The 26711-nt window shown below is 39.2% G+C and overlaps 1 protein-coding gene across 1 annotated transcript; it reads left to right on the top strand.

The window, feature by feature from the left end:
• Positions 1 to 26208, top strand: RRN3 (RRN3 homolog, RNA polymerase I transcription factor). Its single transcript, XM_065892239.1, has 18 exons — positions 1 to 89; positions 1613 to 1718; positions 2876 to 2932; positions 7894 to 7983; positions 8096 to 8225; positions 8619 to 8678; positions 9030 to 9093; positions 9850 to 9919; positions 12421 to 12519; positions 14512 to 14604; positions 15598 to 15736; positions 16959 to 17089; positions 18885 to 19015; positions 19975 to 20159; positions 21290 to 21398; positions 23942 to 24094; positions 25065 to 25152; positions 26047 to 26208. Exons 1-18 carry the CDS (start codon positions 1 to 3, stop codon positions 26206 to 26208), a joined length of 1956 nt encoding a protein of 651 aa, XP_065748311.1.
• The last annotated feature ends 503 nt before the right edge of the window (positions 26209 to 26711 follow it).

Here is a 26711-nt window from a genome sequence, read left to right as displayed (position 1 = left end):
ATGGCGGCACCGTTGCTTCACACGCGGTTGCCCGGAGATGCCGCCGCTTCGGCAGCTGCAGTCAAGACGCTGGGCGCGTCGAGGACCGGGTAAGAACCAAGGACGCTTCCTTCTGCGCGTCTGGGACCAAAGCCCAGGACCGGGATTAGGGAGCTGAAGGGTCTGGGACAGAGCTAACGGAGTGGGGTGGGAGCAGAGGGAAGAGGGTCACTTCATGTCCTCAAGAGTGAGTCCATGCCCCTTAGATGGGTAATAAAAATGGGAGAGGGGATGGAAAAATGAACCTATTCGCTGTTCCATAGTCCCTCCTTTCTCCCCACTGGTTCCTTTATAGCATCCCAGGCCTGGGTACTGCATTCTGTTCCTTTACTCTTCCCTCCTGCTTCTTCGACTAGCTTTGGAAAGAGGTCCCTGGGCTATTTGGGTTATTAGCCAAATGCTGCCACTGACGGAAAATTGCGTCTTACGTTTTGCTTGTTTGTTTTTTAAAATTTGTTTTGACATACGTTTGTTTAACAGTGTTTATATCTAGCTCAGCTTTTAAAGCCCCTAACGCCCGTAAAACACTTCGGGGTTTAACTTTGAGAGTCCTTAGCAGGATGCTATGTTTTTTCACTAATCTGCTCTGTTTAAAAGAAGCAAACTTTGCGGAACACTTGGCATAATATCATTTATTTTATATATATATATATATATATATATATATAGGTTTTTTTGTTTGTTTTTTTCCGGTACGCGGGCCTCTCGCCGCCGTGGCCTCTCCCGCCGCGGAGCACAGGCTCCGGACGCGCAGGCTCAGCGGCCATGGCTCACGGGCCCAGCCGCTCCGCGGTATGTGGGATCTTCCCCGACCAGGGCACGAACCCGTGTCCCCTGCATCAGCAGGCGGACTCTCAACCACTGCGCCACCAGGGAAGCCCGTATAATATATATTTTTTAAGTGCCTACTTTTGGCGTTAGGCATGGGGGACAGTATATCAAAAGAGACAGTGTCTCTGGTCTCAACAGACCTTCAGTCTAAGGAGGGAAAGACAGTAGATAAGTAAACAATGATTTCAGATAGCGGTAACTGCTGTGAAGAAATAAAACAGTGTGATGGTAGGGGAGAGGGAGAGGATGGGTACTTTGGATTTCCAATGGGGAAGGTCTCTGACATTTGAGCTTCAACTTGAATGAAGACAAGTGTCCAACCATGTACACATCTGGAGAGTGTTTCTGACAGAGGGAATAATAAGTAAAATGGGAATCTGCTTGGCAGGTTTGAAGAACAGAAAGGACCCTGGCTGCAGTACGGTGAGTGGTTAGAGGTGAGGTCAGAGAGGTAGGCAGGGGCCAGATTAATGTAGGACCTTGAAGACGATAAAGAGTAGGAAACCTCTAGAGAATTTAAGCAAGAGAGTAGAGTAGCATGATCTGTCTTAAGTTTTTGAAAGATCATTAGATCACTGAATGAAGAGTGGATTGCTGGGGGACTCAAGTGGAAGGAGGGAGGTCAATTAGGAGGCTTTAGCAGAAGTCCCACTGAATGATGTTGGTTCAATAAGTATTGGCTGTTATAGCTTTTATTTTTCCCTGTCATGCACTTAATGGCTTGATAATCTTGGTTCTATAGGCTTTCAGATATGCTTGCACTAGAAAATGATTTCTTCAATTCTCCCCCAAGAAAAACTGTTCGGTTTGGTGGAACTGTGACAGAAGTGTTGCTGAAGTACAGAAAGGTAAGAGGTGATAATGTGAGGTTGGTGGGGGTTTTTCCCAGCTTTATTGAAATATAATTGATATATTGAGGTTTGAATTTTGCTAGTCAGAATACAATTATAGCTGTTATACTAAAAACCAGTAGATAAATAAAATGGATTTTAGATATCAATATTGAAATCAAATAAATTTAACAACAGCACGGTGCTGTCAGTTCAGAATTAGAGTAGTAACCCCTTTACTGAGGTTTCACATCTTCAAGCGCTTTATTTACCTAGTGTCTTTTAAAATCTTCAGCAAGTAGTAGAATAAAAAACCATTAGATCAAAGCATTTTATTTCTTTTTTTTTAAATAAATTTATTTATTTTATTTATTTATTTTTGACTGTGTCGGGTCTTTGTTGCTGTGCATGGGTTTTCTCTAGTTGCAGCGAGCGGGGGCTATTCTTCATTGCAGTATGTGGGCTTCTCATTGTGGTGGCTTCTCGTTGCAGAGCACGGCTCTAGGTGCGCGAGCTTCAGTAGTTGTGGCACGTGGGCTCAGTAGTTGTGGCTCGCAGGCTCTAGAGTGCAGGCTCAGTAGTTGTGGCGCACAACTATGTTGTGGCTTAGTTGCTCCTCTGCATGTGGGATCTTCCCAGACCAGGGATTGAACCTGTGTCCCCTGCATCGGCAGGCGGATGCCTAACCACTGCGCCACCAGGGAAGTCCCGCATTTTATTTCTTAAGGAATTACCAAAGCATTGCTTTGGGACAATAAACCAGCTCTGTTATTGGGGATTTTTTTTTTTTGGCTTTGTTTTTGTGTGTTTAGAAGTGATTCTGCTGTATCTCAGCAATGGTGGGAAAATATGCATTACTGTCTATTTTTATATGTAACCTGCATTTATATCCATATATATGATTGGATAGTATCATGGATATTGACTATCATATTCAAATGTCAGTACACAAGTATAGCTAAATATGAATGGCCTGTTGTCATTTTCTTACTTCCAAGCCCCCTAGCTACACTAACATGAGTTTTAAAATTTTCGTAGTCAGGATTTTATAATCCGCAACTGATATGTGTATGTTACAATGTTCTTTTTGTAAAAGTTAAAAATCCTGCTGTTGGTCTTTAACTGGAAACCCAAGCAAGGAAAAATTCATTTTTTTTTCCCCCCTTCTTGTTAAGGGGGAAACAAATGACTTTGAGTTGTTGAAGAACCAGCTGTCAGATCCAGAGATAAAGGTAATTAATTTTGTGTTTGATTATTAGCAAAGTTGTTGCCACTTTGTAGAGACATTGGTTCGCACTTTTGGTCCTATTCCATTCTCTAGAGCTTGCTCTATGATCCTTCTTTAATGGTTCTCAACCAGGGGCACTTTTGCCTCTGAGGTAATTTGGTGATGAACTGGAGACTTTTTTTTTTTTTTTTTTTTTGCGGTACACAGGCCTCTCACTGTTGTGGCCTCTCCCGTTGTGGAGCACAGGCTCCGGACGCGCAGGCCCAGCAGCCATGGCCCACGGGCCCAGCCGCTCCGCGGCACGTGGGATCCTCCCGGACCGGGGCATGAACCCGCGTCCCCTGCATCGGCAGGTGGACTCTCAACCACTGCGCCACCAGGGAAGCCCATGGAGACATTTTTGATTGCCACAACTGGGAGAAGGGAAGAGTGCTACTGGCATCTAGTGAGTGGATGATAGGGATGCTGCTAAACATCCTACAATACACGTGGCAGCCCTTCACAGCAATGAATGATCTGGCCCCAAATGCCTGTAGTCCTGAGGTTGAGAAACCCTGCTTTAATTTTTCCTTTTTAGAACCTTTCTTCTATGCTGCATGCAACTCTCATATTTCTCCAGTTCTAAAACAACAAAACAAAGAAACAACAGAAAATGACTTGTCTTTCAAACTACTACTCTTTCAGTGTTTTTGGAAATGGTTCAAGGTATATACCTGTCATGTAGTAACAACTCAGTACATGTTATTTCCCTTTTCTTCCTTTATTGCCCAGTTTTGGAAAGAATAGTCTATTACTGTGGGCAGTGGTAGTTAAATTGCCTGGCATTAAAATCCCAACTCCATTGTTTCCCAGTGTGTGATACTGGGCATGTTGTTTAACCTCTTTGCCTCTGTTTTCCTCCTTGTAAAACCAGAGAAATGAGAGAAGTACTTTAAATGTAGCTGTTTTAAGAGGATCCAATGAGTTAATATACAAGAAGCATTTAGAACAGCCTCTGACTCAGAGGACTTTGTAATTGTTAGTTGTTGTTCCTGTTGACAGTCTGCATTTTCTCATTTCTCATGCATGTTTAAATCCACTGTTAAGTCCACTGCTGTATTTACTATGACAGAAGTTACCAGTGATTTCTTATGTGTTGATTTCAGTGGACTTCTTTATTTTTTTTTTTAAAGCCCCATAGTAATTCCTTGTAGCAGTTTATACAGTTGACTACCCATTTCTTAAAACCTTTCCTTCAAGACTTCCCTGGCGGTCCAGTGGTTAAGACTTAGCACTTCCACTGCAGAGGGTGCAGGTTTGATCCCTGGTTGGGGAACTGAGATCCCGCATGCTGCGTGGCGTGGCCAAAAAATAAAATAAAATGAAAAAACAAAACAAAAAACCCCTTTCCTTCGGTTTCTTTGATCTTCCTCTCTTCTTATCACTTATCTCTAATCATTTTCTTGACAGGTTCTTAAATTTGGCATTGATTGGATTTCCAATCTTAACCCTTTCCTCACTTTACAGATTCGTCCTGTGTGTTTTCCTTATGCCCTCATGGCTTTGAAATTTATCTGTGTCCTTATAACTTCCAGATTTGCATCTATAGCTCAGATTGCTCTTGTGGGCTCCAGACCTGTTTCTTTCTTTTTTTTTTAAATCTTAAAATTTTTATTTAATTTAATTTATTTTTTATCGAAGTATAGTTGAATTACAATGCTGTACAGATGTCTTAACTGCCAGCCCACAGGTGTTACAAGTGCCCTGAACTTAGCATTCTCTCTCTCCCAAACCCACGTCTGCAGCTTTCTTTATGTGCTTAAATGATTTATTGCTTACCTTTGTCTCAGCCTAAGTCATCTCTAAAGCACATTCTAAACATGTCATTGCCCTTCTTCATGCCCACTGAAGAATAAAGGACCAGCTTCTTAGCATGGTCTGCAACAAATTTTCAGAGTTCAGTCCCACTAGATACTTTATTTCTTAAATTTGCCATTTCTGTTCATCTTGAGGGCTTTGCATGTGCCTTTTTTTTTCTGGCTGTAAGAGGTCCTCTGTATCTACTTTGTTTGCTACCTATTTGAGCATGGGCTCTGGTTACATAGCCTCCCTCCCTTACTGGCTTTGTGACTGAGGGCAAGTTACTGCATTTCAGTGCCTCAGTATCCCCAGCTATAAAATGGGAACCAGTGGTAGTACCTATCTCATGGAGTGGTTGTAAGGATTAAACGAGTTAATATATGTTAAAGTCTTAGAATAATGCCTTGCACGTAGTTAGTCTTATATTAGTGTTTATTATTATTATTACTGTAATTATAAAACTCCTACTCTTTGAGATCCAACTGCAATATCATCTTCACCAACGAACTTTCTCAGGTTCTGTCTAAGCACATGGTTGTTCATTCAGTCCATACCCTACACTGCCAGCAGATCTTTCTAATTGTAAATTTGGCTTACAAGGACTTCACTGATTTGTCTGGCCCCTCTTTGCTCCCCAGATTTATCTGTTGGCTTGCTTGCTCACGATATAGTCCAGCCATACTGAACTACTTTTGGTTTTCTGAAGACATGCTTTTACCTCTGTAAAGTATAGAGCCCCCAAGAATACTCACTCTGTTTAAAGACAATGGAAGCATCACTTCTTTAGAGCTTTCTTTAAAGACCTGTGCATTCTTCCACAGGTACGAAGAACCACATTCTTTGTGTTTGGCTGTATTTTATATCAGCGCATCTCCTTGGGATTTTGACAGACCAAGAATCACATCATTTGTGTCCACATTAGTTCAGAGGAGTGTTAAAATAATTTGTTTCTAATAATAGTTCAGTACTAAAGCACCAAAGTCTCTGACTGGTTTACTTTAAAAAGTGGAGCAGTTTAAATGTTGTCCTTATAATTTTGTTGTACTTGTTTTAGTGGAAAAGTGACAGGATAGAGCCAACTTATTTTTATTTATGTGTAACTTAGCTTGTCTTCTCTGTTTCAGGCCTTGTTATCCTTAATGACTGTGGACATTATGAAGTTACTGTAGTGCAAATGAGTTGCGACTTACTTTATTTTATTACCAGGTTACTTAGGGTTCATCAGTAAATAGTCAGTGTCATTGAGGTTTGTCACATAGATAATGCATAGGAAGCACTCACTGGTGAACCGGTGGGGGAAACGTGGGGAGCTTCTTCATGTGGGGCAAGGCATTGTGGGAAAGTGGGCAGAACGTTGATCTAGGCGGACAGGTTTTTTTTTTTTTAAACATCCTATTGGAGTATAATTGCTTTACAATGGTGTGTTAGTTTCTGCTTTATAACAAAGTGAATCATCTATACATATACATACATCCCCATATCTCCTCCCTCTTGCGTCTCCCTCCCATCCTCCCTATCCCACCTCTCTAGGTGATCACAAAGCACTGAACTGATCTCCTTGTGCTATACGGCTGCTTCCCACTAGCTATCTGTTTTATATTTGATAGTGTATATATGTCCATGCCACTCTCTCACTTCGTCCCAGCTTACCCTTTCCCCCTCCCTGTGTCCTCAAGTCCATTCTCTACGTCTGTGTCTTTATTCCTGTAGGCGGTCAGGTTTGAACCTAGTTTTTTACTGGTTTGGTTGGGCAAATTGCTTATTAATCTTTCTTAGGCTCAGTTGCCTCAGCTGTAAAATGGGAATAACAGTAATCCATTTGCAGCATTGTTAGGATTCGGAAAAGGTATATACGTACGGTGTTGAGCACCGTGCCTGGCACATGGTGTGTTCTCACTAAATGACACTCCCTATAAGTAGTCTGTTGCTGTAGGTCCAGCCCTGTCTGCTAATAGTTTATCACTGCAGGTTCAACACTGTCTGTTTGTAGTCTGTTGCTAAAGGTACAACACCATATGTCTCTTTCCCCTACTGAGTCTTAGTCAGCATTAACCATTTTCTTTAAAAAATTAGGGCCTTTTTTTTTTTCTTTTTTGGCTGTGCTGCCCAGCTTGCAGAGTCTTAGTTCCCCACCCAGGGATTGAATCCGCACCCTCAGCAGTGAAAGCCACTGGACCACCATGGAATTCCCCAAAATTAGGGGCTTTAATTTTTTTCTTGTGTATGCTGTATATATGCATGAATACAAACAGTATCTTTATTAAATATAACTGATATCTTATTCTCTACATGGCTTTTTTGTATTGCTATTTAGGTTTTCCCATGTCACTAAAAGTATTATGAATAGTAATTTTATTGTCTGAAAAATATTTAATGGAGTAGTGGAACCATCATTTATATAGAACACATTTTAATTCGTTTAAACCCATTTGAAGGTTGGGTTAAGAAAAAGTTACATTTATTGATGAGTCTAGTTAATCAGCTTAGATGAATGTTGTCAACATGCTTGCAGGTCAGCATGAGTATAGAGGAAGTAGAGGTACTTGTTGGTCCTTGTGGTCTTAGAATATTTAAATCTGTTACAATTCTTTAGTTTAAAGAAGTCCCAGGTGTCAGCATTTGAGGTGTTCTCACTTTTCTAGGGCAAACAAAAGTGATTAGAATTAAGTATTGCATTTGATTCTTTTTCCTGTATATCAGTTATTATATTACTTTAAAAAAAAGAAAAATTTATTGTAACATCTTTTTCCATTTTGATACAAACTAAGAAGTTTTCACCCCAACTTTGGCTTAAGTCCAAGTTTGTGACATTTTTTTTCCCTCAATTTAAATTTTCTTTTTTTTTTGATGTGGACGGTTTTTTCTTTAAGTCTTTATTGAATTTGTTACAATGTTGCTTCTGTTTCATGTTTTGGTTTTTTGGCCACGAGCAATGTGGGATCTTAGCTCCCTGACTAGGGATCGAACCCGAACCCACACGCCCTGCATCGTAAGGTAAAGTCTTAACTACTGGACAACCAGGAAAGTCCCTAAATATTGTTGATAGATGATCAATGCCAGATAGCTATCATTTCTCTGTTATTTGAGAGAATTTGTGATTTTGAACGTACTTTTGTTTAACTTAAGGATGACCAGATCATTAACTGGCTGCTGGAATTCCGTTCCTCCATCATTTACTTGACAAAAGACTTTGAGCAGCTTATTAATATTCTGTTGGTAAGTTCGCCATTTATTTCATCAACTATTATATGTAATTCAGTACTTCGAAAATAGTATATATTTTATCAGTAAAATGTTCCTTTTGTCTTTCTTTCTCTCCCACCTCTAGAGGTTGCGGTGGTTAAATAGAAGTCAGACAGTGGTGGAGGAGTATTTAGCTTTCCTTGGTAATCTTGTATCAGCACAGACTGTCTTCCTTAGACCATGTCTCAGCATGATTGCTTCTCATTTTGTACCTCGTAAGTGGCTGCTCTTTGCTTGTTTTTATTTTTATTTTTTTAAATATCTCTATTAAAAAGTTACCTTCCCACTATATTTTGGAGATTATGCCACCATGGAAGATTCCAGGATGCTTATTGGCAGCAGTTCTGGTACATGTCTGTCCCCTATAATGACCTCTGTGGAAGTATCTAGATTCATTTGTTGCTATGATTTTTATGGATTGTAATTTGCTTTAGTGAGCTTCTGACGAAGTCTTGGAACTCAGGGATTTTTAGCTACTTAAACCTCCTGCCCCCATTGTAAATTTTATTGTATTAAGTTTGGACAATGGAAAAATCGCTTTTTTATGTAGCTGTTGATTGTTTAGATCAATATTAGAAGAATAACATATTTCCTTTTTTCTTCAAAAGCCAGAGTGGTCACTAAGGAAGGTGACATAGATGTTTCAGATTCTGATGACGAAGATGATAGTAAGTATAAAGAGGATTAAAGCCAAAATTGCCTCCTGTGTCTTAGTGAATGCATGCTGAATGCTAAAGTATCCTGGCACCTCCAGGACTTAATCTAATATGTAGACTGCAACAAAAGGCAACCTTAGATGGAGTCGTTTTGTTATATTTAATGTTAATGTGCAATCAGTTGCCCTTAATGGCATTATTTATAGTCTTCGTTGATAGTTGGTCATGGAGAAAACTCTTGAAATTATTATTTTGCTGACACATGATTCAGTTTTGGTTAGCAGGCATTTTTAGACTTAGGTAGATAATTGTTCAGTTTTCAGTTTTATCTTCATGCCCATACTCTCCCTTTTCACCTTGTAGATCTTCCTGCAAATTTTGACACATGTCACAGAGCCTTACAAATAATAGCAAGATATGTCCCATCGTGAGTATACTTTGTTTACTTATTTTGAATTGTGGTGTTTAAGTCTCAAGAAAATTATGATTGGTTAGTAGAAAATTGTAAAATGTTCATAGCATCAAAACTGAAGTTATATGCTGCATATATTTTGTATCCTGTTGATATCAGATCACATTCTACAAAAAATAGCATTTCAGTTCTCTATTCATTGTCTTTAACTATTTTTCAAAACTTGTATGCAAATTCTCCCCTCCAGCTTTTTATGGTGGTTAGAATTTTGCTTTTATCTTCAACAGACACGATATCCAAAACTTTTCAGTGAGAAGCCCCTGCGTTTGTGCCATGCCATATGAATAAAAATTAGTTCTAAGAAAATCTTTTAAGGTGTGTAGGTTTCTTTTGGAGGGGTGAACTTCAAATTCCCCCAGTAAGTTTAGCAAATAAGCTAGCTTTAAAAAGTCCAAGTTGATAATTTTTTCTCCTTTTTAAAATAATATATATGTGCAGTGATTTTAAACTGAAGCTCTTCATTAAACTTTTGTGGAAAAAAGGATCCCCCCTTTAATTTGCTGTTGATATCAAACTTAATAGAAGCTTATTTTTCCCCAAGTTGTTACCGATTTTCTCTGAAGCCATGCATTTATTTTCAGTTCCAATTGCTTGAAGTAGGAGTTACTGTTTGCCTCCTGTATCTATATTTGCTCTTAGAATGGAAATGTTAGCCTTCCAAGAAAGTCCAGTTAACATGGATTGGTTGCATGTTTTTTCTTTTTAAAACAGAACACCATGGTTTCTTATGCCGATACTGGTGGAAAAATTTCCGTTTGTTCGAAAATCAGAGAGAACATTGGTAAGAAATCTTTTCATGGGGGAAACTAATGGAAAAGTATGTAGTTTTTTGTTATGTAGTTTTAGCTGAGTTTAGGTCTTTTTCTTAAAAGTTGTTTTGTCTGCTGAATTTTAAACTCAAGGCTAAGAATTTGACTCAGATTCCTTTCTTAGCAAGCGACTGACTGAGGGTTCTCAGTGCCTTTTCTCTTATTCCTACGTGCAAGTCAAAGGCAGAGTCCATTTCAGAAATATCTAAATAAGCTTAATGCTTACACAGATGGGAATTACTAGAAGATAATAGTTCATTTAATACCAATTATAAACATGCTTTATTTAAACATGAAGGCAGAGCCTTCTATAGATGAAGTCTTAAGTTTTTTGTGTAATATTTAGATCATCTGCCTAACTTTCAATAGTGGTTCCCTTTTAAGCATAGATTATTTTTTCCTAAATAATGTATTACAGGTATTAAATAAGGAGTTAATAACTTTTGCTGCTATTTGTGATGGTATGCTTCAAGTGGAGTATTACAAATTCTGTATCTCTTATGAATATAGTTGCAAAAATTCTCAACAAAATACTAGAAAATTGAACCTAACAACATATGAAAGGAATTATGCACCATTATCAAATGAAATTTATCCTAGGAATGCAAGGTTGATTTAATACCTCAAAACCAATTAGTATACTGTATCAGAATAAATGATAAATACCACATGGTCATCTCAATGGATGGAAAAACACCAAAACCCTTTTACGACAAAAATAGAAGGGAACTTTATCAACCTGATAAAAGGCATCTATGAAAAATTCACAGCTAACTTTATACTCAATAGTGAAAGACTGAAGCCTTTCCCCTAAGATAAGGAACAAAACAAGGATGTCCATTTTTGCCATTTCTGGTCAGTATTATTCTAGAGGTTCTAGCCAGGTGAGTTAAGCAACAAAAAGAAAAAGGTATCCAGATTGGAAAGGAAGAAGTAAAACTATCTCTATTTGCAGATGACATTATCTTACATATAGAAAAATCCTAAGGAATCCACAAAAACAGTAGAAGTAATAAATGAGTTCAGTATAGTCACAGAATATAAGATTAATGTATAAAAACTTGTTGTACAGGACAGTGGGGAAAAGAACAGTCTTTTCAACAGTTGGTTCTGGGACAAGAGTATGTTCACATGCAAAGAATGAAATAGGACTTATTACACCATATACAAAACTGAACTCAAAGTGGATAAAACTCTTAGAAAATAGAAGAAAATATTTGTGACCTTGGATTAGACAACCATTTCTAGATATACCACAAGCAGCCGTAGAAGTAGTTAAATTGGATTTCATCAAAATTAAAAACTGTTGTGCTTCATAGGACACCTTTAAGAAAATGAAAAGACGACTTAAAATGGGGAAATACTTGCAAATCGTGTATCAGATAAAGGCCTTGTATCTAGAGTATATAAATAACTCTTACTGACTCAATAATGAAAAGTCATATAACCCAATTTAAAAATGGACAAAGGGTCTGAATAGGTGTTTCTCCAAAATAGTCATACAAATGGCTAATGAGCACATGAGAAACAACATCATTAGCCATGAGGGAAATGCAAGTCAAAACCATGAGATATTGTTTCTTACCAACTAGGATGGCTGTACTCAAAAAGATAGATAATAGCACATGTTGGCAAGGATGTGGAGAAACCAGAACCCCCCTACCCTGCTGGTGGGAATGTAAAATGGTAAATGGTGCAGCTACTTTGGAAAACAGTCTTACAGTTCCTCAAAAGGTTAAATGTAGAATTGCCATATGACCTAGCATTTCCGCTGCTAAGTATATACCCAAGAGAAGTAAAAATATATGTCCACCTGAAAACTTTTACATGAATGTTCAAGGCAGCATTATTCATAGTAGCTAAAATATGGAAACCAAATGTTTAGCAGCTTATGAATAAACAGAATGTGCTATGTCTATACATTGGAATATTATTCAGCAATAAAAAAAGAGTAGTTTACTTGCTACAACATGAATGGACCTTGAAAACATTATGCTAAAACACCACATGTTGTAAGATTCCACTTATATGGAATGTCTATACTAGGCAAATTCATAGAGAAAGAAAGTAGACCAGTGGTTACCTAGGGCTGAGAGGAGGTACATTATTAGAAGATACAAGGTTTTTTTTTTAGGGTGATGAAAATGTTCTAAAATTGATTATGGTGATGGTTACACAACTCTGTGAATATACTAAAAACTATTGAATTGTACACTTTATAAATAGGTGAATTTTATATGAATTATATCTCAACAAACCTGCTTTAAAAACACTGTAGAAGTATACAAATCACAAACTTAATTTACTGGGGGTAATTAAATTATACTAGTATTGTGTATATAAACAGTGTTGTTTCTATGTTGCTTGATAGTCTTTTCTATTTGAATAGTTGAAACTAAAGATTGTGTAGTTTTGCTTGCATAATTATGAAACATTTATTCTCTGTTGAAATGTTCATCTTTTTATGTTTTAGGAGTGTTATGTTCATAACTTACTAAGGATTAGTGTGTATTTTCCGACCTTGAGACATGAAATTCTGGAGCTTGTTATTGAAAAGCTGCTCAAGTTGGACGTAAGTATTGGGTAATCTGTTTTTCTCTTTGATTTTTATTTATTAAATAGTGTTATAGTATTTGTTATTATCATAATATTTGAAACAGTAGTAGCAACAATGGAAAAAAATCCACAGTTCCACCTTTGATTCATTTCTTTGAACATTTCTTGAACATTTCTATGAGCATTGATGTGCTGATGTTTATAGACAGTCCCATTTCTCATGGTTGGGGAACAAGGCATTAATTAAATAGTCACGTAAATGGAAAAGTACAGTGTGGTAAATGCTGTGAATGGAACACATGCGTTATGAGCTAGAAAACCTGATGTAGTCAGAAGAGGTTGGAAATGCATACCTAAGGAAGTTATTTGGGGATTCTTTATACTTTTTTTAAAGAGGCTTGCAATAAGCTGCAGTGAGAATGAGAAAGTGATGGATTCTGGTGACATGGCGAGGAAAGGTCCTTGAGACTGTATTGGAAGTAGGGGAGTAGAAGGTAAGGGAAAGGAACCCTTCAAAGGTAGCTCCCTGTGGAATGAAAGTTTGGTGTTGCGGTAACAGTAATAAGAAACGTTAGGAGGAAGTTGCAGGATGATGAGTTCCATTTTGTATGGATTGAGGTGCAGGTGGGGAGCTAGATGGAGAATATTCACCAAGCAGTTTTAGCTGCAGGTAGGGGACTGAGAATGAGGCCAACAGGAGAGAGGAAGTGAGATCGGAAATGAGAGGAAAATCAAGAGTCTGGATACCCAGGGAGGATCTGGAGGGAGGAAGGCTTTAGTAGGCAGCATGAGACTTTTTAAAAAATATTTTATTTATTTATTTATCATTATTTATTTATTTATTTTTGCCTACGTCGCGTCTTAGTTGGCAGCATGCGGGATCTTTGTTGTGGCATGCGGTATCTTTTGTTGCGACGCATGGACTTCTCTCTAGTTGTGGTGTGCGGGTTTTCTCTCTCTAGGGATGTACGGGTGTTCTCTATATAGTTGTGGCGCACAGTTCCAGAGTGCGTGGGCTCTGTAGTTTGCAGAATGCAGGTTCTCTAGCTGTGGTGCCCAGGCTCAGTTGCCCCGTGGCATGTGAGATCTTAGTTCCCTGACCAGGGATCGAACCCACGTCCCCTGCATTGGAAGGCGGATTCTTTACCATTGGACCACCAGGGAAGTCCCCTATTGCTGAGCTTTTTAAGGAGGATGAGAAAAGCAAAGTCCTTGGGTTTGGTGTTTAGGTTGTAGTCTATTGCTGGAGAGAGCATGGATGGTTAGGAAGTGGGGCTGCTAGAGACCTGGTGAGAGTTTGTGGTGTAAAGGGGGGATGAGGCGGGGTGAGAGACATATTTCAGGGTTGGGGAGACTTGAGGTTTGTGGACTAAGGAAATAGGAGTTGATGGGAAGAACATTGATTCTGTAGGAGGTCTAGGAAGGGCTGGAGGTTGGGTGGGCTGGCACATTGCTCACTTGGAGTTAAACCTCTCTGGTCAACTGCATAAATATATGCTTATGGAACATTTTAGAGTATACTTAGGAAGAAGGTCATTTATAGACAGTTGAAAAGGCATGATTTGAGTGGTATGTTAAACAAGATATCTGAAGGGTTATATAGCCAAGTAAATATTCATTAATTCAAATTGATTGCATTTAATAATTTTCTCCTCAGTTGATTGATGATATGCTTCTTATACACCATGCGTGTGTCTTGTGCATAGTTAGAGTTGGACAAACGTTGAGTCTGTTGAAGCTATCTGTTTTAGACCAACATAGCACAGTTCATATTAATTTTATGTACATATGTAGTACAGGGAGCTTAATTTATAATCTTGTAAATTTCTCCATGACCCAGACCCATTTATAGGTTTGCATTGTGATTATTTATTGAGTTACAGTGCTATATAGGGTGCTAATATGGACATCTTTAAAGCATGTGTATCAGATGAATTTCAAGTCCCTGAATAATGTAGTTATATTTTAAGTGCTTTTATTCTTTTTTTTTTTCTTTGTTGTAATGTAGGTGAATGCATCCCGGCAGGATATTGAAGATGCTGAGGAAACAGCAACTCAGACTAGTAGTGGAACAGATGCCACAGAAGGGCTCTTTAATATGGTCAGCATTTATTAATGAAATCAGACATACGCAGTTCACAGTCCCAGGGGGTGGGAAGAAACAGCTAATGGCTTCTCACCTTTTTCAAGGCTTTGAATTAAAACAGTAGTTCAGCAAACTTGAAAATGATTTTTTAAATGAGTAGTTTGCTTTTTTGTTCCTTATTGACTAGTAGAGCTTATTTCCAAGGCTTTGAATTTGGGTTTTGTGAAGTATGTTTCATTTTTATTCTTCTGTTTGTTCTTTGTAAACCACATATTGTTTGTGAAAGAGTGATAAATGGAAAAGCATACCAATGTAACTTCTGTGTTTTACAAACTGTATACCTTAATGCAGTGCTTCTCTACCTGGGGCAGTGTCTTCAGTTGGGTTCACCGGGAGGAAAGCCTGAGATGGGGATTCAGGTGCCCTTGGGACAAAGGGTGTGAGGAAGCTGGAAAAGGCAGGGGAAGGAACTAAGTGAGAGTTCGGTCTCAGTTGGAAAGCAGCTCCAGCCTGATCCCCTGCAGAAGCTCTGGAGCGTGAGTTGCAGGATAGAGTTAGTCCTACTTTGAGACCAGAGAGATGGCCTCCTGTGACCTCATGTCAGTCAGTTCTGATGGGGAAGGAATGGGAGCAGCAAAGGCATTTCTCTGGAGAAGGGGGTCAGCTGTGAGCTGTCAGCAGCCAATACTCATAGCAGCTCAGGGATGGGCACCCTGTCCTGGGAAAGGAAACCTGGCACCAACAGTGGGTGCCAGGAGCTGGGGGAAATCTGTGATGTTTGCATGGCCACACTGTAAATGGGTGTCTAAATGAGAATAAGAGGCTGAATCTGTGCTTTCATTTTGAATTCCACGGGTGGTTCTGACACACCTCTGGTTGAGAGCCCCTGCCTGGAAAGGTCTTTGTGCATTTTCTTTTATCTTTTAAAGGAAACGATTACCTCAGAATTTTCTCACTAAACTACTTTTACTGAGGCATTTCATGTTAGTTTTTACTTTACTTTCAAAGGACGAAGATGAAGAAACTGACCGTGAAACAAAGGCCGATCCAGGAATGCTTGATCAGATGGTCCATCCTGTAGCTGAACGCCTGGACATCCTGCTGTCTTTACTTTTGTCCTACATTAAGGATGTCTGCTATGTAGATGGTAACAACCTGTAGTAGTCACAGTAACCGCTGCTTTGTTGAACACCTACAATGCACTGTGCTGGGTATTTTTCATACTTTAGTACTGATAGAAATCCTGTCAAAAAATCACTGTTTTGAGTATGAGGAAGAGAAGGTTTAGAGAGGTTGTTACTTGCCAACATGACATAGCTTGAGAATAGTGGGACTGGGATTCAGGCTTAGTTATGTTTGTCTTCAGAGCCCTTGATGATATTTTCACCGATTACTGTATTGAAAGCTTATATATGGAGTTTGGACAGTTTTAGGCAGACCTCAAGTTCAAGACATTTAAGAAATGGTATAGTAGACGTTGATACATGGTACTTGGTGTTCCGTATTGAATTTAGAGAGTCTAGGTACTTTGGTTTTGCCAGGTGTTGGTACTGTAGTGAACAAATTGATATGCTTCTTGCCCTTACAGAATTTTTAGTCTAGAGGCTTTGCCTGATAATAGGACTGCCATTCAGTCCTATTATTAGGACTTGAATCTGAATTAATATGTTACTACTCTAACTTTTTTGCTGTTATAAAAATAATACATATTGATTAGAGAAAATTTGGAGAATACAGGAAAGGATTTACAAAGTTTATACAGCCACATTCTTACTATTTGGAGAACCGTTATTAGCATTTTTTTTTTCTTTTCTGTTTGTATGGGTATATGTGTTTTTCTCAGTGAATTTGGGGATCACACTATATGTAGTATTTTATAATCTTCCCTTTTCACCTCTTGTGAACATTTTCTCGTACCATTCACTGTTCTTCTAAAATAGTTATATGGATTTAACTGGTTTCTTATTTTTTTTCTCCCCCTGCTTTTTTTGCCATTATAAATAACAGTATAATGAACATCCTTGTGTATATATTGTCAATTATTTACTTGTGATAAGTTTCTAGCAGTAGAATTACTGGATCAGAGGGCTTCTGCAGTTTTACAATGTGTGGCAGTTTTACAATGTGTGGCATCACAGTAGTGTGTATGAGATGAGAGCCTGCTTCCTTGCTAGTGCTGGGTTATTGTAATTAAAAAGGGAACTCTGTACAAAATAAAGATGGCATTCCCCCCACCCCCCCACCCCCCGTAGCTTAATAGATGATGTATGTCTTAATGGTGGTGTTTGCTTTTTACAAATTTGGTAAATGAAACTGGTAGCTTGAAAATAATGTCTTTATAAAACTGAAATGCCAAATTTTCTTCGTAGGTAAGCTTGATAACAACAAAACAAAGGATTTATATCGAGATCTCATAACCATCTTTGACAAACTCCTGTTGCCCACCCATGCCTCTTGCCATGTGCAGTTTTTCATGTTTTACCTCTGTAGCTTTAAATTGGTGAGTATGTCATTCACATTATTGTAGCTTATTTTCTTCTTTCCCAGAATTTCCCCTTAAAAAGTGGGGGGTGGAGGGAGGTGTGGAATAGAGACCATGAGGTATTTCTTTGTCTTGAGCTCATTTTACTTAGTGCCCCTGATGAAATAACAAGCCCTTTTTCAACCCGTGGAAAGAGCAGAGGGCATTGCTGCTGCCTGTCAGCTTAAGCTGAGTGCTCTGAAAATGTCATCCTGCATTTGGTCCACTAGGTGGTGCCCTTCCCTTTAATTCAAGCTTTTATTAAAATCTCGTAAGGGATATTTAACTGTTTATTTTCTTTATTCTCTTTCAGTTGATCTTAACTAGCCCAAACTAAATTTTTAATCTAGGATTTAAAAACTTTAGACTTTGTTTTTCTATTTTGAGAACAAAGCAAAACAAAAGAACACAGGACTCTTCTTTGCAACTATTTTGTAGCTTCCTAGAATAGTCCAGGAGAGTATTGGTCATGGATAGAAAGGTTAAACTCAATCTGCCCCAAAGCATGTGTTAGTGGCTTTTGAAAAGAGCTATTTGGGAGAAGTTGGAGGTTGCATCCTTTGTTGAAAAGAAGCAAATTGGTCTTTTTTTTCCCTACAATTAGCATAATTAGTCAAATGCCAACTATATTTATTTATTTTAAAATATTTATTTATTTATTTTGGCTGCACCAGGTCTTCGGTGCAGCATGCAGGATCCTTTAGTTGCGGCATGTGGTCTCATATTTGGGGCGTGTGTGTGGGATCTGGTTCCCTGACCAGGGATCAAACTCGGGCCGCCTGCATTGGGAGTTCAGGGTCTTACCCACTGGACCACTTGGGAAGTCCCACCGACTATACTTTAGTCTCTATTTCTGGTTAAGTTTGATATGTGCAGCCTGAAAGGTACTGCAGAAGGGGTTCCCATGTGAGCGTGGTTAATCATTGGTTTCCAATTATGGCTAAATATCAGAATCATTTACATAGCTTTATTTATTTGTGTTTTTTTTGGCTGCGCCACTTAGCTTTTGGGATCTTAGCTCCCTGACCAGGGATAGAACCTGGGCCCTGGCAGTGATAGCACCGAATCCTAACTACTGGACCACCAGAGAATTTCCTAACAGAGCCAACAGAGTTTTGGTGGATCCCAAAGCCCTGTCACAAATTTGTAGGGTTCCAAAGCCCTGAAACTGTAGGCTTGATTTTTTTTTTTTGGCTGTGTTGGGTCTTGGTTGCTGGGCATGGGCCTTCTCTAGTTGCAGTGAGCGGGGGCTACTCTTTGTTGCGGTGCATGGGCTTCTGATTGCGATGGCTTCTCTTGTTGCAGAGTACAGGCTCTAGGCGTGCAGGTTTCAGTAGTTGTGGCACACAGGCTCAGTAGTTGTAACTCGCGAGCTCTAGAGCTCAGGCTCAGTAGTTGTGGCGTACAGGCTTAGTTGCTCTGTGGCATGTGGGATCTTCTTGGACCAGGGCTCGAACCTGTGTCCCCTGCATTGGCAGGTGGATTCTTAACTCCTGCTCCACCAGGGAAGCCCCTATAGGGTTGATTTTGATGCTCAGCTAGTTTTGGGATCCATTGAATTATTTAATGCTGTGGAACACCTTTTGTTTTTAATAGTATTATCTCAAGATGTTTTAAAAATAAGAACCATAATAACGTATTCATTATTTATCTAGCAGTATAACTGAGATACTAGAACTTTACCATATTGGTGAGTTAAAAATCTTAGGATTCTGATCACCAGAATATCTTAAGTGTTAAAAAAAGATGAGACCAACACCTTCTCTTTTTATAGGGATTTGCAGAAGCATTTTTGGAACATCTGTGGAAAAAATTGCAGGATCCAAATAATCCTGCTATCATCAGGCAAGCTGCTGCAAATTATATTGGAAGCTTTTTGGCAAGAGCTAAATTTGTTCCTCTTATGTAAGTAACCTAATTTTCTAAGTGCTTTTCATATCATCCTTTAAAAAGTATAGTATTGTCTCAAGTCAGAGAAATATCTGCCTTATTTTTTTGGTTTGTCAGTGAAAAACAGTGAAAAAATCTGTTCTCCCACTCTATTCAAGAAGTTTATATTTCTGAGAGGCAATTTCAGAATAAAATGTCTCCTTTTCAAAATGTAAAACCTCACATGAAAAGCTTTTGTAATCTGTTCTGTATGGTTGCACTTGAATATGAAGATCCATTTGTCTTCATGGATGGTGTACAGTGTTGTATACTGTTTTGATTCTTTTTATAGGTTTGTCATTTTTCATTTGCATTCCGAATCAATTGTATCTGTTAAAGCTGAAGAAAAATATCCTTTTAAAGGTAATAAATCTATTTAGGAGGCCAGCTCTGGGCCTGTTTCTTCTAGTTATCCATGAAGATACCTTTGGACAAGGATGCTATTTAAAAACCCTTTCCTGATAGCTAAAAGCTATCTGGCTGTTCTGTCCTAAATTGTTGACCATGGGATTTCATCAGAACCCCTTAGGGAATGGTGAGGTCAACTGGACTGTCTTTCTCTTGTAAGATGTGGGTAAACATGCCCTGCTCTTTGGCCATATTCCCCCAAGAGGGCTGGGAGGCCATCGGAGAAGCCCTTCTGAGTTGATGAGGAGAAACTGTTCTCTAGCTCTTGGGACTTCAGGCATTCTTAGGGGCCTGCCTGTTGTTCCTAGGAGGTCCACGTGCTTGAGCTTGTAACCGGAAGGCTGTCTTTCCACCTGCCTACCATTTTCCTTCCTTTCTTTGCTTCTCCTCTGTGCCCATGGGTGATAGATACAGAAGACAATGGACAGACTTTTCTTAGTTTGTAAGGAGAGGCAATTGTGTGTTCTTATGTCATTCTAGTTTTTTATGAAGCAAGTGAAGTTGACTTGAATTTTTCTTTTCTCTAGTACTGTAAAATCATGCCTCGATCTTTTGGTTAAGTGGCTGCATGTATACCTTAATAACCAGGATTCAGGAACGAAGGCATTTTGTGACGTTGCTCTCCACGGACCATTTTATTCAGCCTGCCAAGCTGTGTTCTACACTTTTGTTTTTAGACACAGGCAGCTTTTAAGTGGAAACCTGAAGGAAGGTCAGTGATGTGGGGTTGATGGATATGAACTGGAATTTCCTTTTAAGCCCCACTTCTAAAAAGATGTGGGGCTTAAAAATAGTTGTATGAACTCTAGTAGGACAAAGTTTTATCACAAGATAAGTAAAATCACTGCTTTTTTTTGTATAAATAAATGGTAAGCGTCTTGGTTAAAGAGGACCTACTTTATATGGGAACATATGTATAACTGATTCACTTTGTTATAAAGCAGAAACTAACACACCATTGTAAAGCAATTATACTCCAAGAAAGATATTAAAAAAAAAGAGGACCTATTTCTTGTAAGCCATTACCTTATGCCATTTTTAGTAATTTTTATCAAAATATACATCAAAGAATCTCCTAACAAAAGACACTTAGGCACAAGTTGGTTTGCTTGCCTCTTAGAATAAGTGTGGTGTCTTTATTTTTAACATAGGAGAGAAGTATATTTATCGGTTCCAAGACAGTAGTATCTACCTAATTTTTCCTTCTACCTCCATAGTTTTTTGTAAACAAAACAAACAAAACCCTGAAATACAAAGAACTAATGCACACTTGAAAAACATGCTCAACTTTACTGATAACTTAAGACATGTAAGTCTCTCTTGGTTTTGTTGGCTGTCGCATTGACAGATTGTGTGTGTGTGTGTGTGTGTGTGTGTGTACATATGGAATTCAAGAAGGAGAAATTCCATATTGTATAATCATTACCTCTAAGGAATGGAGAATCACTGTGTTGTCTCAGCTTTTTAATGATTCCATGATTGTTAGCAGAAATCATCACAGTCTTTGTTTCCCGCTATACGCTCAGCATGTGCTGAGGTTGCTTATATCTGAGTTCCAAATTGTCATGTAAGGTTGCCCACTGGAAATGTATGTTTACTTCCTGACTCTTTAAAAGAATAAACTCTTTTCTTTAGAAAAGTTGGTTTGGTCATAAATACATATGGTTGAGCCTAGTGATATTCTTTGGGCTCTACACTGCGTGACTGTCTACATGGACCTATAAAGCATTTGTGCAAATACCTCTTTTAAATTTGTTTTTTTTACTGTATAAAATAATAAGTGCTGCTTAGACTATATTGTGTTTGTATCTTTTAAAAAAATCTTTTGTTTTTTAATCAAAGGTTTGAGGTACCTTCAAAGTCTAAATTTTGAACGGATAGTGATGAGTCAGCTAAATCCTCTGAAGATTTGCCTGCCCTCGGTAGTTAACTTTTTTGCTGCAATCACAAAGTAAGTTATTTATGCTCTATTTGTGGAAGTTATTTCTTAGTGAATTTATGTTAGTATTATAAAATTTCATTAAATTTCTATGGAATTATTTAACAAAATTAATAGCAAAAAACATTTAAAAACCAGTAACCCAGTACTTGTGGAAAGCACTGCATTGAAGGTGTTGTTTTTATACTTTGGTTGCACTGGAAATTGCTACTACTTTTTAATCTGAGGACGATAATTCAGCAGAAGCTTAGGCACTTTGAAATAAGTAAGGCAGCTAGCAAGCTGAGAGGTACAAACCACAGATGTTTATTAGAGTGACTCTCATAATGGTAATAAAAATAGACTGGACATGAGATAAACATCCAACAATAGGAAATTGGTTCATTGAGGGCCTTGTGGCTACAGCTGATGTGCGTAGCATTTATTGTGTGCCCAGCACAGGTCTGATAAGCACTCTGCATAGAACTCACTTAATCCTCACACAATCCTATGACTGTATTATTAAACCCTATTTATAAATGGCAAGAAGGGGGGCACAGAGAGATTGAATGACTTGTGTGGACTCATGGCTAGACTGTGGCAGAGCTAAGGTTTGAATGCCGGCAGGCCGGCTCCTTCGTAAGCATTCACTGAATTATTTTGCTTCACGTAGAAAGTGAATTGGAGACCTTGGGTATCTTATCCTGATATTGAGGGCAGGATCATAGCTTAAAATCTTTAACAGATTGAGCTATTAGAAGATAAGAATAATTTCTGCATCCCTCAGTCCCCTTTAGACATCTTGTTGCTCTCATTCAGCAGGCTTATTTTTCCTTTGCTGGCCATCTAGTTCAAGGTATTCTCTCTCCCTCAGATCTCAAAAATGGTAGTAAAGAATTAAGATAAGAAACCAATAAGCAACAGTGTCCAGTGGGTGGACGTTTCCAGCACATCGCGGGAAGATAGAAAGCAGCTGGAAGAGTAGGATGGATGGAGCAAAGCAGAGGCAGCTGCCCGTAGAATATTCATGGGGTGGGAGTAGAGGGCTGCAGTTGAGGAGCAGACTGGCCAGAGAGGCTCTAGATCTGGGGTTTGGAATTAGCATGGACGTTAGGAGTAGGACGTGAGGCTGAGAGCAAGAGGTCGAAATAAAGGTCTGTGTCAAGGAATTTATGTATCATTCTGTAGCTACTGCTTCTGCTGTATTGACTCAAATAGCTGTATTTTGATTTCGACTGCTGCGTAATGTTCTCATAATTTTAAAACATCGATTCTTTGTTGGGATTTAAGCTGTCTTCCTTTTTCAGTGTGGGTGCATGGTTGTGTGTGTGTCCTGGTACACAGGCACATACTTCCTGTCACCCAGAAGTGCAGTTGCTGGGTTGTAGGAGGTGCACATCTTCACTTTTACCGAATATTGCGAAGTACTCCAGTGTGGTTTGGCCATTTAACACCAAGAGTCAAATGTGATCCTTGGCTAATGGAACAGAAATGAACATATGGTGCTTAAAATAGCAGTAGTGACCTAAGAGCCTGAGAACAGATACCTGAATGAGTACCGTGGGAGGGAGGGTGGGAGGGGGAGCGTTGGCAAAGGTGAGCTAAATCTTCCTCGCAAAGAAGTCGCCCAGTGAGTGATTTTTGAAGTTCCTAAGTCATAACCACCGGGGAGTTTGACAACATATGGTCCTGTTGGGCTTTGTTGTTGTTGTTTTTTTTAATTAATTAATTAATTAATTTTTGGCTATGCTGGGTCTTCGTTGCTGCGCATGGGCTTTCTCTAGTTGCGGCAAGCGGGGGCTACTCTTCGCTGCAGTGCAAGGGCTCGTCATTGCAGTGGCTTCTCCTGTTGCGGAGCATGGGCTCTAGGCGCATGGGCTCAGTAGTTGTGGCTCACCGGCTTAGTTGCTCCGCGGCATGTGGGGTCTTCCCGGACCAGGGCTCGAACCCATGTCCCCTGCATTGGTAGGTGGATTCTTAACCACTGCACCACCAGGGAAGTCCTGGTCCTATTGGTTTTTATCGCAAGTTTTTCTGTCCACTTAACTGTTTTCACTCACTATGGCTTTTCTTTTCTTTACCACTTTCTGAGGTCGTGATTCAGTAAACCCCATGGCTCTCCCTTAGTACCCTCCTTAATATCTTCAACAGCCAAGTTTCTCTACCAACAACCCATATCCCCTCTCAGTGAATCCTGAATCCCTTTTTCACCAACCCACTAATTCTTACAAACAGTAAAAAATAAGTAAATACAGCTACATAATTCTGTAAACTAAAAGAATTACCGTGAATGCATTAATTTTTAGTGAGTTGTGCCTAATTAGTAATGTAAGCCCACTCTCATATTCTTAAAGTGATAGCACATATTCTTTCTCCTTAGCTAACTTGTAAATAGTAGGCCCAGAGGACTGTACCCCAAAAGCATTACTTTCTACTTTATGTTATTTTTTTTCTTGTAGTTGTTATGTTCAATAAAATCTATGTAGTCGGGGTAGTTGTCACACATGAACGGGCGTGTCCATGCAGAGTAATTCCAGCACATTAATGCCTCTGTCTGTGTTGGTATTACTCCACAGCAAATACCAGCTTGTTTTCTGCTACACCCTCATTGAGAGGAACAACCGCCAGATGCTGCCAGTTATCAGAAACACTGCTGGGGGGGACTCAGTGCAAACCTGCACGAACCCACTTGACACTTTCTTCCCCTTCGATCCTTGTGTACTGAAGAGGTAGGTACACTTAGACAGTCGACCTTTCGATGGTGAATTTAAATGCGGTGTGTATGTGCCTTTACCAGGATCGGGATTTGGGGTTTCTTTGTGGTGAGTGACCCTTCTGGTCGTTGATAGGGTCTCGTGGTCTCCTTGCGTGTTTTCCAGGCCCAGTGTGGAGAAGCCTGTTCAAGGCTGCTGAGGGTCGTGGCACACGAGGGCTTGCAGGTCTCTCCCTCAGTAGGAGCCCAGATTGACACCAAGAGGTTTTTGTTTTTCTTGAAACCTGTTGGTTTAAAAATACAAGAGGCTGGGGATAGAGGTACCTGGATAGGGAGGATGCTGCCTTTTCTTGGCTCATAAATTTCTGCCAAATGACTTGTTCCTTCTTCTAGAGACCACATCCCATACTGTTGCACAGGATAAGCAAATGCCAAGTGATTTATCTGGATGGGGAGTTCTGGAAAACCCCCAGGCCAGTCTTAACTTCAAATGTATATATATATAAGGAAGCAGGATTTCTGCTTATGACAGTTTGTTAACTAACAACACAATGATTTGGGATTATCTGGTCCCCCAAGTCTTGGTTGACTGAAACCAGATTGGTCTTTTTACCCAGATTTATTTTTAGTAAATGACTATAGGAATATTAAAAAGGAATTTCCAGAATAATATAATTTCACCTTCATTTGGACATATTATAATTCACCGTTAATCTTTGCAAAGTTGAGAAGTAATTTCACTTGAAAATGAAAAGTTGAGAAACAGTAAGTGTAATACTCCATCTACGTGAGTGGATGAACTCTTACAAAGAAGGAGCCCCGTTAGTTACAGAACCTACATAGGATATTTTTGGACACCATTATTATTTGAGCGATAGTTTTTACTTCTTCATTTTGGGTAATGGGTCTTGTGAGAAAAGAGTTAAATATGTGGTGACCTTTGCTGTAGTATTTAATTTGATTTTGAAACCTGATCTTCTTGACAGGTCAAAGAAATTCATTGATCCTCTTTATCAGGTATGGGAAGACATGAGTGCAGAAGAGCTTCAGGAGTTTAAGAAACCCATTAAAAAGGTAAATTTATGATTCAACATACTTTCTGGGAATCTCCTATGTGGTTACAGAGCACAGTCAAATAGTTAATAGCAATGTTACACTTTAAAAATACATTTGTTCATTCTGCCTTTACAGAATTCCAAGCCCAGGTTGTGTTCTTACGAGAATAGTGTTTGTTTTTTAATGAATTGTTCAAACCAGACACTTCACATGCTGACTTTGGGAAGTGAATGGTAATTAAAAGTCGGCTTAACACATTTAGATCTCTACCACTTGATCGTTACCACCAAGTAACAGTCTCAGATCTGCTTACTGTTGAAATGTTCCCAGAAGTTAACATTAATTTTGTAGGTTTTCATGAATAGGTGGTGAAGATGCGGGTCTGCAGCATGTCCTCCAGTGCGTGGCCATGGAGCTGAGGCAGCTATTGCCAAAGGAGAAAACTAGAATCCAATAATAAAAAGTGTCACCATTTGTTTCTTTGTGGCGCATTCATTTCTGTATTAAAAGTCAGCTTTAATGTGCCTGTCTTCTTTTTTATAAGTAATCATTGGAAAGCTCTTTTTAGTTTTATTCTTTCTTTAAATTTTGCGTTTGAGGAGGATGGTCATTCATTCATTCATTCACATTATGTTAGATTGAGCAAGAATGACATATTATGTTACCTGCCCTCATTGAGCTTAAAATCTGTTCAAAAACAAAAAATCAGACTTTAAACAAACACAACGTGTGATGAGCAGTTGTGCGGATGGTTCATAATAAAGAAGTGTGCATTGGGAAGCGTTCGAAATTAAGATTCTTTTCCTTCACCTTTGTCTTTCCAGAAGTAGCACATTCCTGAGGAAAGGGATTCTTGAAAGCATTTCAAACTGCCACTTGATATCTTGTTGATAATCTCTGTTCTTTGTGCAGGAGGTGGTGGAAGATGAAGAAGATGATTTTTTGAAAGGTGAAGCTGGGATTACACCTAGCTCCTTTGATGCGCATTTCCGCAGTCCTTCAAGTAGTGTGGGCTCCCCACCTGTCTTATACCTGCCAGACCAGTCCCCCACGATCACAAGGATTTGTGATTGAGACTGATATTCCTCCCGTCGTGCCCTTCAGTACCAAGGTTCATACTGTTTGAGCATCGCGTTGAACTAGAGCGAGTACGTGCTTCAGGCGTCTCACTTTCAAGTTAGACTTACGCTAATGTCTGAACAGACGTGGTTGGGTTTTTTGTTTTGTTTTTGTTTTTTCTGTTTTGCTCCTGTACAGACAAAAGGAAAAGACAGGGGCTTCCCTGGTGGCGCAGTGGTTGAGAGTCCACCTGCCGATGCAGGGGACACAGGTTCGTGCCCCGGTCCGGGAAGATCCCACATGCTGCGGAGTGGCTAGGCCCGTGAGCCATGGCCACTGAGCCTGCACGTCCGGAGCCTGTGCTCCGCAGCGGGAGAGGCCACAGCAGTGAGAGGCCCGCGTACTGCAAAAAAAAAAAAAAGGAAAAGACAGGATATCATGTGCAATATTTTACGGTGGAGTTGATGATAAGTGTTGAAAGCTTGGCTCATTTGTTTAATGTATACATTTTTTTGTTA

Source organism: Phocoena phocoena, chromosome 15, assembly GCF_963924675.1.
Source record: "Phocoena phocoena chromosome 15, mPhoPho1.1, whole genome shotgun sequence".
Classification (NCBI taxonomy): domain Eukaryota; kingdom Metazoa; phylum Chordata; class Mammalia; order Artiodactyla; family Phocoenidae; genus Phocoena; species Phocoena phocoena.
The sequence above is the reverse complement of the archived record's forward strand: the minus strand, read 5'-3'. Positions and strand labels throughout refer to the sequence as shown.